We start from the raw sequence: 14,384 nt of genomic DNA on the forward strand, positions 1-14,384 counted from the left end.
GCAATTTCTGCTTACAATTGCTCACAAAAGTATAGTGTATATGGGAAATACATGTCTGTATGTATTTCATGTATGTTCATTGCCAAGTCATGTGTCCAATGTTGAGATGATCAAGCCTCCTAGATTTGGGATAAAAGTTCATTGTGAGCCAAGTTTGATGCAATTGAAGAAAATGCAGCAATAAAGAACAGTGAACAGGGGGGCACATAATAATATTTAAAGACTTTGTGCTATTAAGTTAAACATATCTGTCCATAAGAAAATTGGGTGCCTTTCCCACCCCACTCCATATTCACAGATTGGAATTTTCTGGCTTTTAAATATAAGTAATTCCACCTGGTCTGAGGATATGCTCTCTTGCCATTTTCTCTTCAACTGTTATTTGTGAGGGTTTGGTTTGGAGATGATGACTTAATAGGTTTCTCTTTTGTAAGGAGCAGGAAATTAAACTATTTCACCTTAATATTTACAAAAATAAGCAAGAGCCAAGCTGACTGCAGGAAATCTGCATGAACTTGATGAGAATTACCTATGGCCTGCACACATCCTCCTTGGGACCTTATCAACCCTACACGGAGGGGCCAGAAATGTATAAAAACACAGACTGAGGAGGCCAAGGGGGGACTCTCTGAACAGATTCTTCCGAGTGCAGCTGAGTAGAAGCTCCAGGCCAACCCTCCGCATTCAGATCTTCCTGCACAAGGGTTCTCCCAGCCAGCCCTGCGCTCACCAGGTGCTGAGGCTCTGCTCTCCCCAAGCCGAGACTCCGCCCCTTTGAAGCTGAAGTACAGACAGACTCTGGGACTCTGATCACCCTTGAAGACCTGTACTTTCTGGCTACAGGCACCACCCCTGTGGATGCTGTGCAACTCCGCCCTCTGGGGTTAAGACAATAGAGCACCTACCTAAACGTCAACATGTAGAAATGAAATTGATGCTTTGGGAAGCACTGACTTTGAACAGCGCTTCTCTTGACTCTTGAGGAACAATCTTTTATTCTATATATTTTTTTTCTTTTCCTTTATAGTATTTTCCTTATCTTTTTTCTTTCATATGAATTGTTGGGTTCTTAACATAGAGTTAACCATATAAAGTTAATTGAAAATAGATCTTAGTAAACAATGAGTGAGAATAAGAAAGGGAAGAGGAAGGTGAGAAGGAGGGTGGGCACAATGGGAAGAATCACCAAGATCCTAAAGTTGTAATTGTGAAATGTATGAAGTTTGTAACTGCAAAGCAGTATAGTCCTGCATACATTCCTATGGACTTGCTTCTAAAAGTACAGCTTAACAACTTGCCAGGAGACCCCATATTCCTTAAGCTGGTTGATAAAAATAGCAGCTTAAGTGTTTTAGAGATCAAATGGATAGGATTAAGTGGTAAAGTGATCATATGGATGGGATCAAGTGTTAAAGTGGTCATATAAATAGAACTGGAAATAATAATAGATAAAATTAAAAAGGAGTGAGGGTTCCAATATGGGAAAGCAGTCCATATAGCAGATTCACAGAATGACAATAGCATTAAGTAGCACTCTAATCTCAGAACCAGCCATCAAGGCATTCTAGTCTGGCTGAAAAGCCCAGGGGGAGCATTTCAGGTGTGGAAAGCCAAGATACTCTGGCAAAAAATGTACCACATAAAGGACCTCTGTGGGTGAGACCCCAGTGGAAAGAAGTGACCAACAAAGAAGGATGTACTTTTCTATGAAGGGAGGAGAAAACTTTCACATTGCTTATGGCCTTGTGGAGCTAGTGGACTCAAAAGGCTTCCATAGCTGAGGCAGCTCATGTCAAGAGCCTTGGGTGATCACTGATGTTATACATAAGAGTGTTATTTGTTAAATAAACAACAAGAATAACTGTGCACTAACTTCTCATGCAGGACCTCTGTCCTCAAAGAGTTGTATCATGAGACTTAATAGTAAAACTTGTTCTCAAGAATCATTTCCTTTTAGTATATTAAATTGAGCATATTGTTATATACTTAATTTATTATTATTGTATTATATTATATCATATTATATTATCATATCATTATATTATTATATCATATTATATTATTATACCATATACTATTATATCATATTATCATATCATATAATATTATTTTATTATTATTATATCATATTATATTATCATATCATTATATTATTATATCATATACTATTATTATATCATATTATCATATCATATAATAATATTATTTTATTATTATTATCATAAGTTATAGTTATGTTTAAGAGCTTGCAAAAAATGTATCATTCTTGGGTTCTTCTTTAAAGATAATTAAGTTTCTGAAAGAAAAGCAGAGGGAGGAAGGAAGGGAAAAGAGGAAGGGGGAAAAAAAGCAAAATCACCTTCCAGAATCAGTAACAATGAATAGCCCATCTCTATATGGCTGAGGAACAGTTTTCTTAGTTTTTTATTTTTTCTTCTTTTTTTCATTCTTTCTTTTTATCTTTTTCTTTCTTGGACTAAACAGGAGAGGGAGGAAAAAGAAGGGTGGGAGAGTGTGTGGGAGAGCAGGTGTGTTGGGAAGAATTACTATGTTCCTAATGTTGTATTTATGAAATATATACAAAGTTAAGAAAAGAAAAAAAGACATGTCATGAGGAGCATTGGAGGTACCTTGGGAATCCTGGGTGGTTGGTTTACCCAGTGAGTTGTGTTACAGAAATTAAAACGTGTGATTTCCCTATTGCATAACAAAAAGCCTTATTGGGACCAACACTGCCTCCGTGCCATTACCATGCTCACATCTTTGGAGTAAAGTTTTCCATTGTAGTCACTAGGGAGAGCCAAGGTGAAAGCTTCAGTTAATGGCTTATGTGTTTCATTTGGGAACTCTCCTGGGCCTTTGATTCTGGGGCTGCTCGATGCGTTTTGGAGGTCTCCTCCTCATTAAGGTGTCTGGAAGTGGTTCAGAAGGAGGCAACTTTGGATTATTACTTGGAGTATAAACACTAGAGAGAGAGAGAGAAAGGTCTTCCTTTTGCCGTTGGTTCACCCTCCAATGGCCGCCGCGGTAGCGCGCTGCGGCCGGCGCACCGCGCTGTTCCGATGGCAGGAGCCAGGTGCTTATCCTGGTCTCCCATGGGGTGCAGAGCCCAAACACTTGGGCCATCCTCCACTGCACTCCCTGGCCACAGCAGAGAGCTGGCCTGGAAGAGGGGCAACCGGGACAGGATCGGTGCCCCGACCGGGACTAGAACCCGGTGTGCCGGCGCCGCAAGGCGGAGGATTAGCCTGTTGAGCCACGGTGCCGGCCAACACTGCACATCTCAATAAATCCAGGAATTAACATGATGAAGGCAATTCCCATAAGTAATAATCCCCACCAAAGAGTCACAATCCATTCAGTAATATTTTCATAGAGCTCTAGATTAAAAATTGCTTTTTTAAACATAGCTATAGGGCCAGCAATATCTACTAATCTGTAGAGCATGAAAACATTACAATAGCTTCTCATTGCAAGGGGATCCAGGTTGCAAGGCGATGGTCTGACCACTGAACTGCTTGCTCCACTGCACAGACCCTGTGCTGGTACAAGTGATGGCTCCATTTCCTTCCTACAGAAGTCATGGCATGATTCCTTATTAGCTTCCAACTCAAGCCAGACCAAGCAGGCCATCATCAAAATCTTGGTTCTGAAGATACAGGCCAAACAGTAGTCATCATGATTCTGCTCAGAATTCAAATCCAGAAAGTTCTCCACGCAAATATTTGGGAAACAGAAAGGATTTGTAGGGTCCTTCTCATCAGCAGTTGCATTAATTCTTATGTGTTTCACAATGAACTTGACATTCTGACTTCCAGAAAAGTGTGTGGTCTGGTGAATTGTGTCAATCATTTTTATGTGGCTGGATATCTGGGAAATCGCAATGTTCTATTCCATAGTATTTTTTTTAAAGACGATCAGTCTGAATATAAAGTTGACAAGTATTTTTTTTCATACTGAAGTTGTACATTTTTTCCTCAAGAGTTCTGGACCATTAGCAGCAGGTTCTTGCAATGTCTGTGTTCCTTCCTCTACACAAGTCATCCAATACTGCTCCATTCTTTCAAATACTGAGCAATCTGCACAGCCCACTTGTGGAACATATTTATATGAATAGTTAGTATCCTCTTCATGTTAAGTGGTGGAGTTTGGTCTTTAATATACCTCTCTGCTGGGTCAACATAAAATGTGCCAACATGAGTCTGGATGTATCCTTCAAATCTTCCATCAATAACAGACCCATGGCTAAAACTTCCTTCTTCACCATAATAAATATTCCTAGTATAATTATGAGAAGAATGGGAAATAGTTTCAAATGGAAAATGCATTGCCAATCTTTTTTGTTTGCTTAAAAGCCAGACAGTAGGGCACAGGTAGAGGGAGAGAGAGATTTTCCATCTGCTGATTGACTCCTCACATGCCCACAAAGGCTGGGGCTGGGTCAGACTGAAGCCAGGGAACAGAATTCAATCTAGATCACTCATGTGAGTAGCAGAGACTAACTACCTGAGTCATCACGGCTGCTTCCCAGAGTGTGCATTAGCAGAAAGTGGAATTGGCAGTGGAGCTGGGACTTGAATTTGGGCACTCCAATATGAGTCGTGAGTATCTTAAAGGCTACACCAAATGCCTGTCCCTCACTGTGAAATTAAAAAAAAAAAAAACACACACAAAGCAAGCATCAAAATTTCAAATGGATGCTATAAGAAAGTGGAACTTGAAGACTGGTAGATGAGTTAAAAACTTTCCCCAGATATTAGAGAAAACACAATTCAGAAAGTGAAATTATGAAAAAAAAATTTAAGGAACAAAGATGAGATTCAGGAATAAATGTACACACACAAAGACATAAAGGCACTTATATTTATTCATATTTATATTAATTATATTTTTAATATTTAGAATAATAAAGACACAATCTCTAGAGTAGAATGCCTGAATTTCTAAACCCAACTCCCATTTTAATGACTTTTTGACTATGAGTAAATTGTTCAATTGCCCTGAGTTTAAGTTACATTTTTTATATAAGTGACCATTATATCTAAATCTACAACTAAATCTATGTCTATGAACTTAATAGTGCCTATAACAGTACACAAGATACCTAGGAATATGTTTATATATTTAATATATGACTATAGATAATGATAATGTAATGTTATATTTATATATATTTAATTAGAAGAAATTATTCTGAAAGTTTTCACCATAAGGAAATGAAAAATATTTGAGGTGGCCAGCGACGCGGCTCACTAGGCTAATTCTCTGCCTGTAGTGCCAGCACCCCAGGTTCTAGTCCTGGTTGGGGCGCCATCACATAATTGAATATTGTGTGTATGATATTTCTAATATTAAAGGGATACAAATTGGGAAGGAAGAAATCAAACTATTCCTCTTTGTAGATAACATGATTCTTTATTTAGGGGATCCAAAAACTCTACTAAGAGTCTATTGGAATTCATAGAAGAGTTTGGCAAAGTAGCAGGATATAAAATCAATGCCCAAAATCAACAGCCTTTTTATACACAGACAATGCCATGGCTGAGAAAGAACTGCTAAGATCAATCCCATTCACAATAGCTACAAAAACAATCAAATACTTTGGAATAAACTTAACCAAGGATGTCAAAGATCTCTACGATGAGAATTACAAAATCTTAAAGAAAGAAATAGAAGAGGATACCAAAAAATGGAAAAATCTTCCATGCTCATGGATAGGAAGAATCAATATCATCAAAATGTCCATTCTCCCAAAAGCGATTTATAGATTCGATGTGATACCAATCAAAATACCAAAGACATTCTTCTCAAATCTGGAAAAAATGATGCTGAAATTCATATGGAGGCTCAGGAGACCTCAAATAGCTAAAGCAATCTTGTACAACAAAAACAAAGCCAGATTTAAAGACATACTACAGGGCAGTTATAATCAAAACAGCAGGGTACTGGTACAGAAACAGGTGGATAGACCAATGGAACAGAATAGAAATACCAGAAATCAGTCCAAACATCTACAGGCAACTTATATTTGATCAAGGATCTAAAACCAATTCCTGGAGCAAGGACAGTCTATTCAACAAATGGTGCTGGGAAAACTGGATTTCCACATGCAGAAGCATGAAGAAAGACCCCTACCTTACACCTTACACAAAAGTCCACTCAACATGGATTAAAGATCTAAATCTATGACCCCACACCATCAAATTATTAGAGAACATCAAAGAAATCCTGTAAGATAGAGGCACAGGCAAAGATTGCTGTAATCCAAAAGTTGTAGTTTGGAAATTTATATTTATTAAAAATGTTGAAAAAAAAGAAAAAGAAAAAAAAAAGAACAGATTTTTTTTTCCGCCAATTAAATCTTAAATTTCAATAGGAACAAAATTCCCAAGCCATGAAGGGAATCTTAGTTACCATTTGTTGTTAAATGATACCAATCTAAACTACTTTTTTGTTATATGATACAATTTGAGAGCACACACAATATGCACCACTATTAGTGTGCCTGGGTGCAACATTTCTAGCATTGTTCAGCAAAAAGTATTTAATCTCATAAAACCGAGAAAGTGCAAACAGGGTAAAAGGAAAGGACCTCATCTATAAGATCAACAATGACATTCTTTTAATCAAAAGTATATAAAGTCAGCTGGATGGATAGAGAATGAGTAAGCCCTGCCACCTCCACTGCTCTCCGAGAAAAGGGGCTAACACTGGATTTACCCCACTCTTGTAATGAGTCTTTGATGCCATGGGCCAGTTTCAGATAAATACTGGTCATCTGGTGCCCACTATGCAGTCCACCAAGGATCCTGAAGGTATGTATATATGATTACAATCAGAATCCAAAAACCTCTCAAGAAGAAGGAAAATTTAACAACCCCAGTTAACCTCATGGAGAAAGACTTGTCTCTGGAACTAAGTTGTAATCCTTACTGCGGGGCTTGCTGAGTAGGATTAATGGAGTTTTCCTTTTATTCTTCAGTGCTCTTGGTTCTTAAAGAATTTCTGTCCTAAAGAACCATAAAGTCTTTCCTCCGTAGTCAGTGTTCCCACTTCCATTATCTCCAGGAGCTCTTTTCAAGAGCTCACCTGGGACACTGTATTAACCTTTAAATTTATCACAGCTTTCTTTGATTTCTACTTGTAGTTTGCTTTTTTTTTTTTTTTAAATTTAAAGACTTCTTTAGAGTAGTTGTAGTTTCGTAGCAAAACTGGGAGGAAGGTACAAAGTTCCATACATTTGCTGTCACTGCACATGCATAGCCACCACATTATTAATATCCTCCCCAGAGCAGAATATTTGCTAGAACTGATGAATCTGCTTTGACATATCATTATCACCCAAAGGCCAGAGTTCACACCACGAGCCTGGGTAAACGCAGAATGGTATTTAAACTAATTGCTAGATCCCCTCATATCTTTCCTCTGTATAAGATTAGTCAGCACATGCCGCTTCTAGAATTAGCACTGGGACAGCTTCTCTGATTATGGATTTGGGTTTTGCTACACAACTAGAGTCTGCTGAAAGTACAGTCACAATTTGGTGGCTCAATTGGTCCAGGATCATCCAGGGATCCCTAAAACCACTGCATGTCTTCATGTTGGCACAATAGGGTTCTATGGCCTATATTGACTCATGCCATGTTTAGCCCAAATTATAATACATCCTTCCATGTATACAAATTCTACAGCTCTCTCAAAGACTTCAAGACTAATTTCAAGACATCACGGCCATATAACAACTTTCTTAACTACACGCAGTTTCTTCAAAAATTCAGAGAAAGGGCATATTATGAAAATACACAGATATAAAAATTTCTTGCATCAAAATAAGTATCTTCTAATTCCTTTTTCTACCAACTTTTAAAGTATCCTTATATAACCCTTGTAGATTTCCTGCTCATCTGATCCCTCAAAAATCTGCAACAAATGCATTCAAACATTTCCTCTTGATTTCTTAAAGGCAGAGAAAGATTCACTCATTCATTTATTCATTCTTTTAGTCAGTTATCCAATGTTTATAAAAATTATATAAAAGTCACTGTCATAGATAACAAAGACAACAGGTAAATTCTATTCCAAATAAGAACAATATATATCTATTTTTGAGTAACTTGTTGGTAACTAGGGAATAAGGAAGCCTTTTAATTTTTTATAATTATGATATAAATAAAAGGCTATGTATAGTAAATAGGTCATATTTAAAATTGTGTTTTTCAGGCTACCTTATATTGGCCCAGCAGCTTAAGCCACTGGCTGGGATGCCTGCATCTCATATTGGAAAGCCTGTGTTACAGTACCAGTTTCACTCACAAGTTCAGCTTCTTGATAATGCACACCTGGGAGAGGTAGCAGATGGTGGCTCAAGTACTTGGTCTGCCACTCAAATGGGAAACCTGGATTGAATTCCTATTTTTTTTTCTTTCTTTCTTTTTTTTTTTTTTTTTTTGAGTTACAGACAGTGAGAGAGAGCGAGCGAGCGAGAGAGACAGAAAGGTCTTCCTTCCCTTGGTTCACTCCCCAGATGGCCACATCAGCCGGCGCTGCACTGATCCGAAGCCAGGATCCAGGTGCTTCCTCCTGGTCTCCCATGTGGATGTAGGGGCCCAAGCACCTGGACCATCCTCCACTGCCCTCCAGGGCCACAGCAGAGAGCTGGACTGGAAGAGGAGCAGCCAGGACTAGAAACAGCACCCATATGGGATGCTGGCACCGCAGGTGGAGGATTAACCTACTATACCACTGTATTGAATTGAATTCCGGCCTCTGGATTGAATTCCTGGCTCCTAACATCAGCCTGGCTCAACCCCAGACATTATGCGTATTTGGGGAGTGAACCAGAGTCTCTGTCTCAGTATCTAAACTAAAAAATAAAATAAAATTAAGCTAAAAAATAGCATTTTCAAAAAAGGACAAAGTAAACTTTAGACTTATACCAGAATAAGGTTCAGCCATATTTGAGAGACAGGACATAGAAGGAAAAAGAAAAAAAAAAAAAAGAGGAAAACAATAGCTGTATGAGGAGACTTCATAAAGAGTCTGAGGAGAATGAAATTAAAAGAGGACTTTATTTTGGTACAGAAAGTTTGAAATCCATGCCTAGGTTTCCCATAACGTACATTTTTCCATGAGTATTTGAAGACCCCTTGTATGGCTTTGTTGCATGGAAAAGTTAAGTGTGCAGAGAAGGCAGAAAACTGTAGTCCATAGGCTGACAACGATGCAGAAAAGAAATTGTATTGATGCATAAATATAGGTAACCATGAAAACATTCAGTTCTCTCCACTTTCTGGGGAGTCATTAAGCGATATAACAGTAGATGAAGATCATCATTTAATTTCATGGATCAGGTTTGAATGGAAGGAATAGCAACAATAGAAAGAGGCCCCACGGAGAAATTCATCCAACAGATATTGATGAGTCAAAGCTCTTTTAAAGAAAAACAGATGCATATGCAAAAAATAGCCTAAGAATTGTGAAATCCACTCTCCTAATTTTTGTTCTAGTCAATTTATTTTAAAGCATCTAAGAGAGCAGTCCATTTAGAAATTGGGAATACTTAGGTTCTTTACCTTTTTGTAGATCAATCCAATTACAGCTGTTTTGATTTTGGCAGAGGTGAGCATGTTGAAACGCTGATATTGCTGAAGAACCAGGGTTTGCAAAAAGACAACAGCAAAAAGTGCCACTGCATAGCCATAGCCACTCCAGCCAAAATCTGAACTGTGTTCACAGAAAATGATCATTTGCCTGAATGTCAGAAAAATTGAGATAAGGGAAGAAATGTTAAACATCTGAAAGCAGTTAAACATTAATGAGAGGTAACTATTGTCAAAATGTTAGGCAAATGCACGCGGGCACACACACACACACACAAATCCCTATGTGTTTTTTTTTTCTACTTGTTCAATTTGAATCTTTTTCCATTTTATTTTTAATTCAAGCATTAGACAATCAAGTAAATGAAATTAGCTATTATTTTCACAGGTGTAGGTGAGGATTATTTCTTGGTTTTCATACGATTACCTCATTAAATAGCTAACTCTTTTGATTTAATGTATGATAACTTAAGACAGAAACATTTAAAGCTTCTTATTTTTCATAATCATTCATTTTGTCAAATATAGGGAAATAGGACAATCAGAACTTAAAGAGGTGACCTCTAATGATAGTGCAAAAATTCAATTTTTTTGAAGATTTATGTTTTACCTTTTGAGATTTTTTTTTTCTTTATTTGGGAAGCAGGGAAAGAGTAAGAGGAGAAACAGAGCAAGAGAGAGGGTGAAAGAGCAAGAGAGAGAGAGAAGGGAGAGAGGAGAGAGACAGAGAGAGAAAGGGCTGGGGCTGGGCTAGTACAAAACAGGAACCAGGACCTCCAGTCAGGAATTCACTCTAGGTCTCCCAGGTGGGTGGCAGGAACACAATTACATGAGTCATCATCCCTGGTTCCCAGGGTTGGCATTAGCAGGAAGCTGGAGTCAGGAGCTGGAGCTGGAGCCAGGAATCAAATCTAGTTTTACACCAATGTGGGATGCTAGCATCTTGGCTTAACCTTCATCTTAACGGCAAGACTAAATAAAAGCCCACTCCTACATTTCACTTTTTATCATTATTTTAACCATATCTAACTTCTCTCTTCTATACTTGCCTAATTTCCTTGTAGGTTTGCAGATCACATGGTCACAACAATTAGGATCCATGGTGGGTACACAAATGAGGATGGTTCTAATCAGAATTCCCTTGGTTTCTTATTGACTCTCAGTTATAAATATTGATTAAAATACAGAATTCCTGATATGCGTTGTTAACTAAATTTTACATGTGCTCTCTTAAAACTGCATCTAAATGATTGAAAATAATTATAATTTTAAAACTGCACATCTGTGGTTTTGTACTCTACATATATATATACCATAAATTAATGTAATTTCTTTTGTAGACTTATAGCTCTTATTTATAGTTTATTTAATTATAGTTTATTTAACTGCCTGCAGTGCCAGCATCCCATATGGGTGCCAGTTCAAGTCCCAACTGCTCTACTTCCGATCCAGCTCTCTGCTATGGCCTGGGAAGGCAGTAGAGGATGGCTCAAGTCCTTGGGCCCCTGCACCTGCATGGGAGACCCAGAAGAAGCTCCTGGCTCCTGGCTTTGAATTAGTGCAGCTCCAGCTGTCGCAGTCAATTGAGTCAAACAGTGGATGGAAGACCTCTCTCTCTCTCTCTCTCTCTCTCTCTCTCTGCCTCTCCTTCTCTCTATGTGTAACTCTGACTTTCAAATTAAATATATATATATATATATATATATATATATATATATCTGCCTCTGCCTCTGCTTCTCCGTAATTCCGCCTTTCAAATAAAGAAATAAATTTTAAAAAAGACTATACATACTGTAAATTTTTTCTTGATGAATAGCTCATTCTTATAAAAATATATATTTTTAAAGTTGCAATTAAAATAAATTTCTATGCTTTGATATATTTTATTGGCAGTTTGAACACACAGATAATGTGTAAACAATCAAAAGCAATTTTGGCTGCCAAAATGCCTTGTCAACTAAGTATTTAAAAACATCTAAGTATATAAAACATCTTCCAAAAAAGTATTTTATTAAAATTAGATTTTAGAATCAACTATACACTAATGTTGCTTAACCTAATATTAAAACCTCTAGTTACTAGAAATTATTTGGAGCATTGTATATCCTTAATGACACCATTAATTTATGCCACAGACATATTAAGAACAGGAGGTTCTGCATTTTTTTAAAAGATTTATTTATTTTATTTGAAAGACAGAGTGACAGAGGATAAGAGACACAAAGAAACCCTCCATCCATTGGTTCACGCCTCAAATGGCCACAACAGCCTGCACTGTACCAGGCCCAAGGCAGGAGCCAAAAACTCCTTCTGGGTCTCCCATGCAGGTGGCATGGTCCCAAGCACTTTGGCAGCATTTGCAGGGGTTGAGGATGTGGGGGAACCCAGGGTGGAGATGGATTGGACTCGAAGTATAGCAGCCCTGTCTCGAACTGGCGCTTCTATAGGCCAGCAGTAGCAAGCAGCGGCTTAACCTGCTGCACACAACTCCAGCCCTGGTTCTGCACTTCTTAATCGATTTCTAAGAAATGCCATACATTGGGACACGGCATCATTTCTACAAAAGTAACTTACTAAATGAACTTCAGAGTCTTGGAGTTTAATTTTCTTAAAGAAGAGTATTATTGTCACTATTGAGGATGTATCTATCAGTAGCCTTTTGATTTGCTCATACACACAACCAACCAACTGCTTATCAGCAGGCACCAGGTGATTCTACACATACTAATCAGGAAATACTAAAAATAGCTTTTGTCCAGATATAGGAAAGACCATCAAACTATGCTGATGCATCAGACATAGATTCTATTTTATTTGATTGATACTAGAATAAAATCCAAAAGGGGAGAAAAAGAGCAAACACAGTAATCAAACAGAAATATTTCTTCTGCTAATAAATTAATGAAAGTAATATTTTATAATAATTTCCTTTTATCTTTGGTTTCACTTTTTGAAGTTTTGGGTATGCATAGTCAACCATAGTCTGAAAGCAGTAAATGAAAAATTTTATAAATACTTCGTAAGGTTAAAATAAGTTCTGTTAGCTCATTGTTATAATTGTCCTCTTTTTAAATAAGTTGTGCTTATTAATCTCTATGTTTAGTTTATAAATTCAGATTTTTTATAGGTATGCATGTATGTACAGAAAAAAAGTGAATATATAAAAGATTTGGTACTACCTGTGATTTTAGGCATCCACTAAAGGGTATTGAAATGTATCCCTTGCAGATAAAGGGAACTATTGCATATGTTTGATTACACATGAGCCATAACAATGTGATAATGTTCTCTCAATCTTGAATATATTCCTCTAACAACTTTTCCTTTTCCAACTAAAAAAAAAGCTTATGTCTCAAAACCATCTTATAAAGTCAACTGTTATATGCCAAAATTATGGGCCTACAAACTCATAAAATGCCTTCAGATTGCTCAATTGTTCCTTAATGTGGAAATTCTAAGGTTATTCAGCTACTCTATAGGGTCTCTTGGAAAAGTATAACTTTGGATGAGTACATTTATTCAATATTCTACTGAGGAAATATGTTCATGTTCTATGAATATGTGGCAGGCTTTGTGCTGGGAGCTAAGGACACTAACATTGAACCACATGAGGACTTTACTTGGAAGAACTCCTTGTGGGCTAGTCCTCTAGGCAAGGAGAAAGACATGTCAATTGACTCAGCATGGAAATCACTGTTTTGCAAGTCTGACCAACCAAGTGTGTTGCAAAAATGTGTCGCAAACTTAGAGAAACCATTCTCCAACCCACTGTGATACTACAAATTTGGGGAGAACATGGAGACACTGAATCGTTATGACATATTGCTATTTTAGGAACAACAGTGGCAACAGTGGAATTTTCTGATGAGTTTCTGGAGCATTAGTGTTGATCAATGTAAATCAGAATGTCTAAAAATGATTGAGCATCCTTTGCTACTACTCTCCTTGAGAAACTGAATTTCATTCCTCTCATTTGAATGCAGACTGACCTAGGGATTTGGTTGAGTCAAATAATGTAGTAGAAGTAGCATTCTGGGATTTAAAGTCTATACATAAAAAGATTTGTCTGAGCATCCTGGAATATTCACCCTAAGTAAATTTGATTACCATGTAAGAAGTCCAACTACCTGGAGACTTCTATGCTTAATGTAACCATTCAGCGAGATTTGGGGAAGAACAAAGAGGGAGTAGTATCAGGCCAGTCTTAACAGAGGCACAAGCATGTAAGCTAGGAAGCGACCTTGGACATTCTAGCATGGAAACATGTGAAGAACCACAGTGATCCAGCCAACTGGCAGAGCCGCCCAACAAGACCTATGGCTCCATGTGAGATGCTGCTGCTGTCTCCAGCCACTCAAGGTAATTCACAATCATTGTGAAGTAGAGAAAAAGCAATCGCTGTCTGACTCCCCAAATCAAGCTTGTTGTTTGATTCCACCGAATTTGGACATGGTTCATTTTGCAGCATTAGATACCTCAATAGAGCAGGAAGGGAAGGTGCTGGTCAAAGCTTCTAACACAGAGAATTCTGATAACACATAAGATAACCCTATGGTGGTAATCTGAAATGAGGGCAGAAGCAAGAGGAAATAGAGATCTATTATCTTGTCTGGGGGTGGGGAGGTTAGTCTGAGAGTTGATATAGGAAAGGGAGCCTAATTGGAATTGGGGTGGAAATGACCACACAGTTTTCTAACAATGCATATCTTGTCTTGTTTTTCATGCCATTGTTCTCTCTTGGAGAGAGTATTTCTGCATCATCCAGTCCTCCTTAAGATCCTTTGA

At 37.7% G+C, this 14,384-nt stretch overlaps 1 protein-coding gene and 1 pseudogene across 1 annotated transcript in view; both read right to left on the reverse strand.

Annotated features, from left to right (window-relative positions):
* LOC133750704 (multidrug resistance-associated protein 1-like) overlaps positions 1–14,384 on the reverse strand; it is a 102,122-nt gene that overhangs the window by 70,625 nt on the left and 17,113 nt on the right. Inside the window, exon 5 of the mRNA XM_062180355.1 lies at positions 9,573–9,750. Coding sequence (XP_062036339.1) covers positions 9,573–9,750 — 178 coding nt within the window. The remainder of the gene's footprint in view (positions 1–9,572; positions 9,751–14,384) is intronic.
* LOC133777105 (disintegrin and metalloproteinase domain-containing protein 10-like) lies at positions 2,836–4,328 on the reverse strand (annotated as a pseudogene).

Source organism: Lepus europaeus, chromosome 2 (assembly GCF_033115175.1).
Source record: "Lepus europaeus isolate LE1 chromosome 2, mLepTim1.pri, whole genome shotgun sequence".
Taxonomy (NCBI): domain Eukaryota; kingdom Metazoa; phylum Chordata; class Mammalia; order Lagomorpha; family Leporidae; genus Lepus; species Lepus europaeus.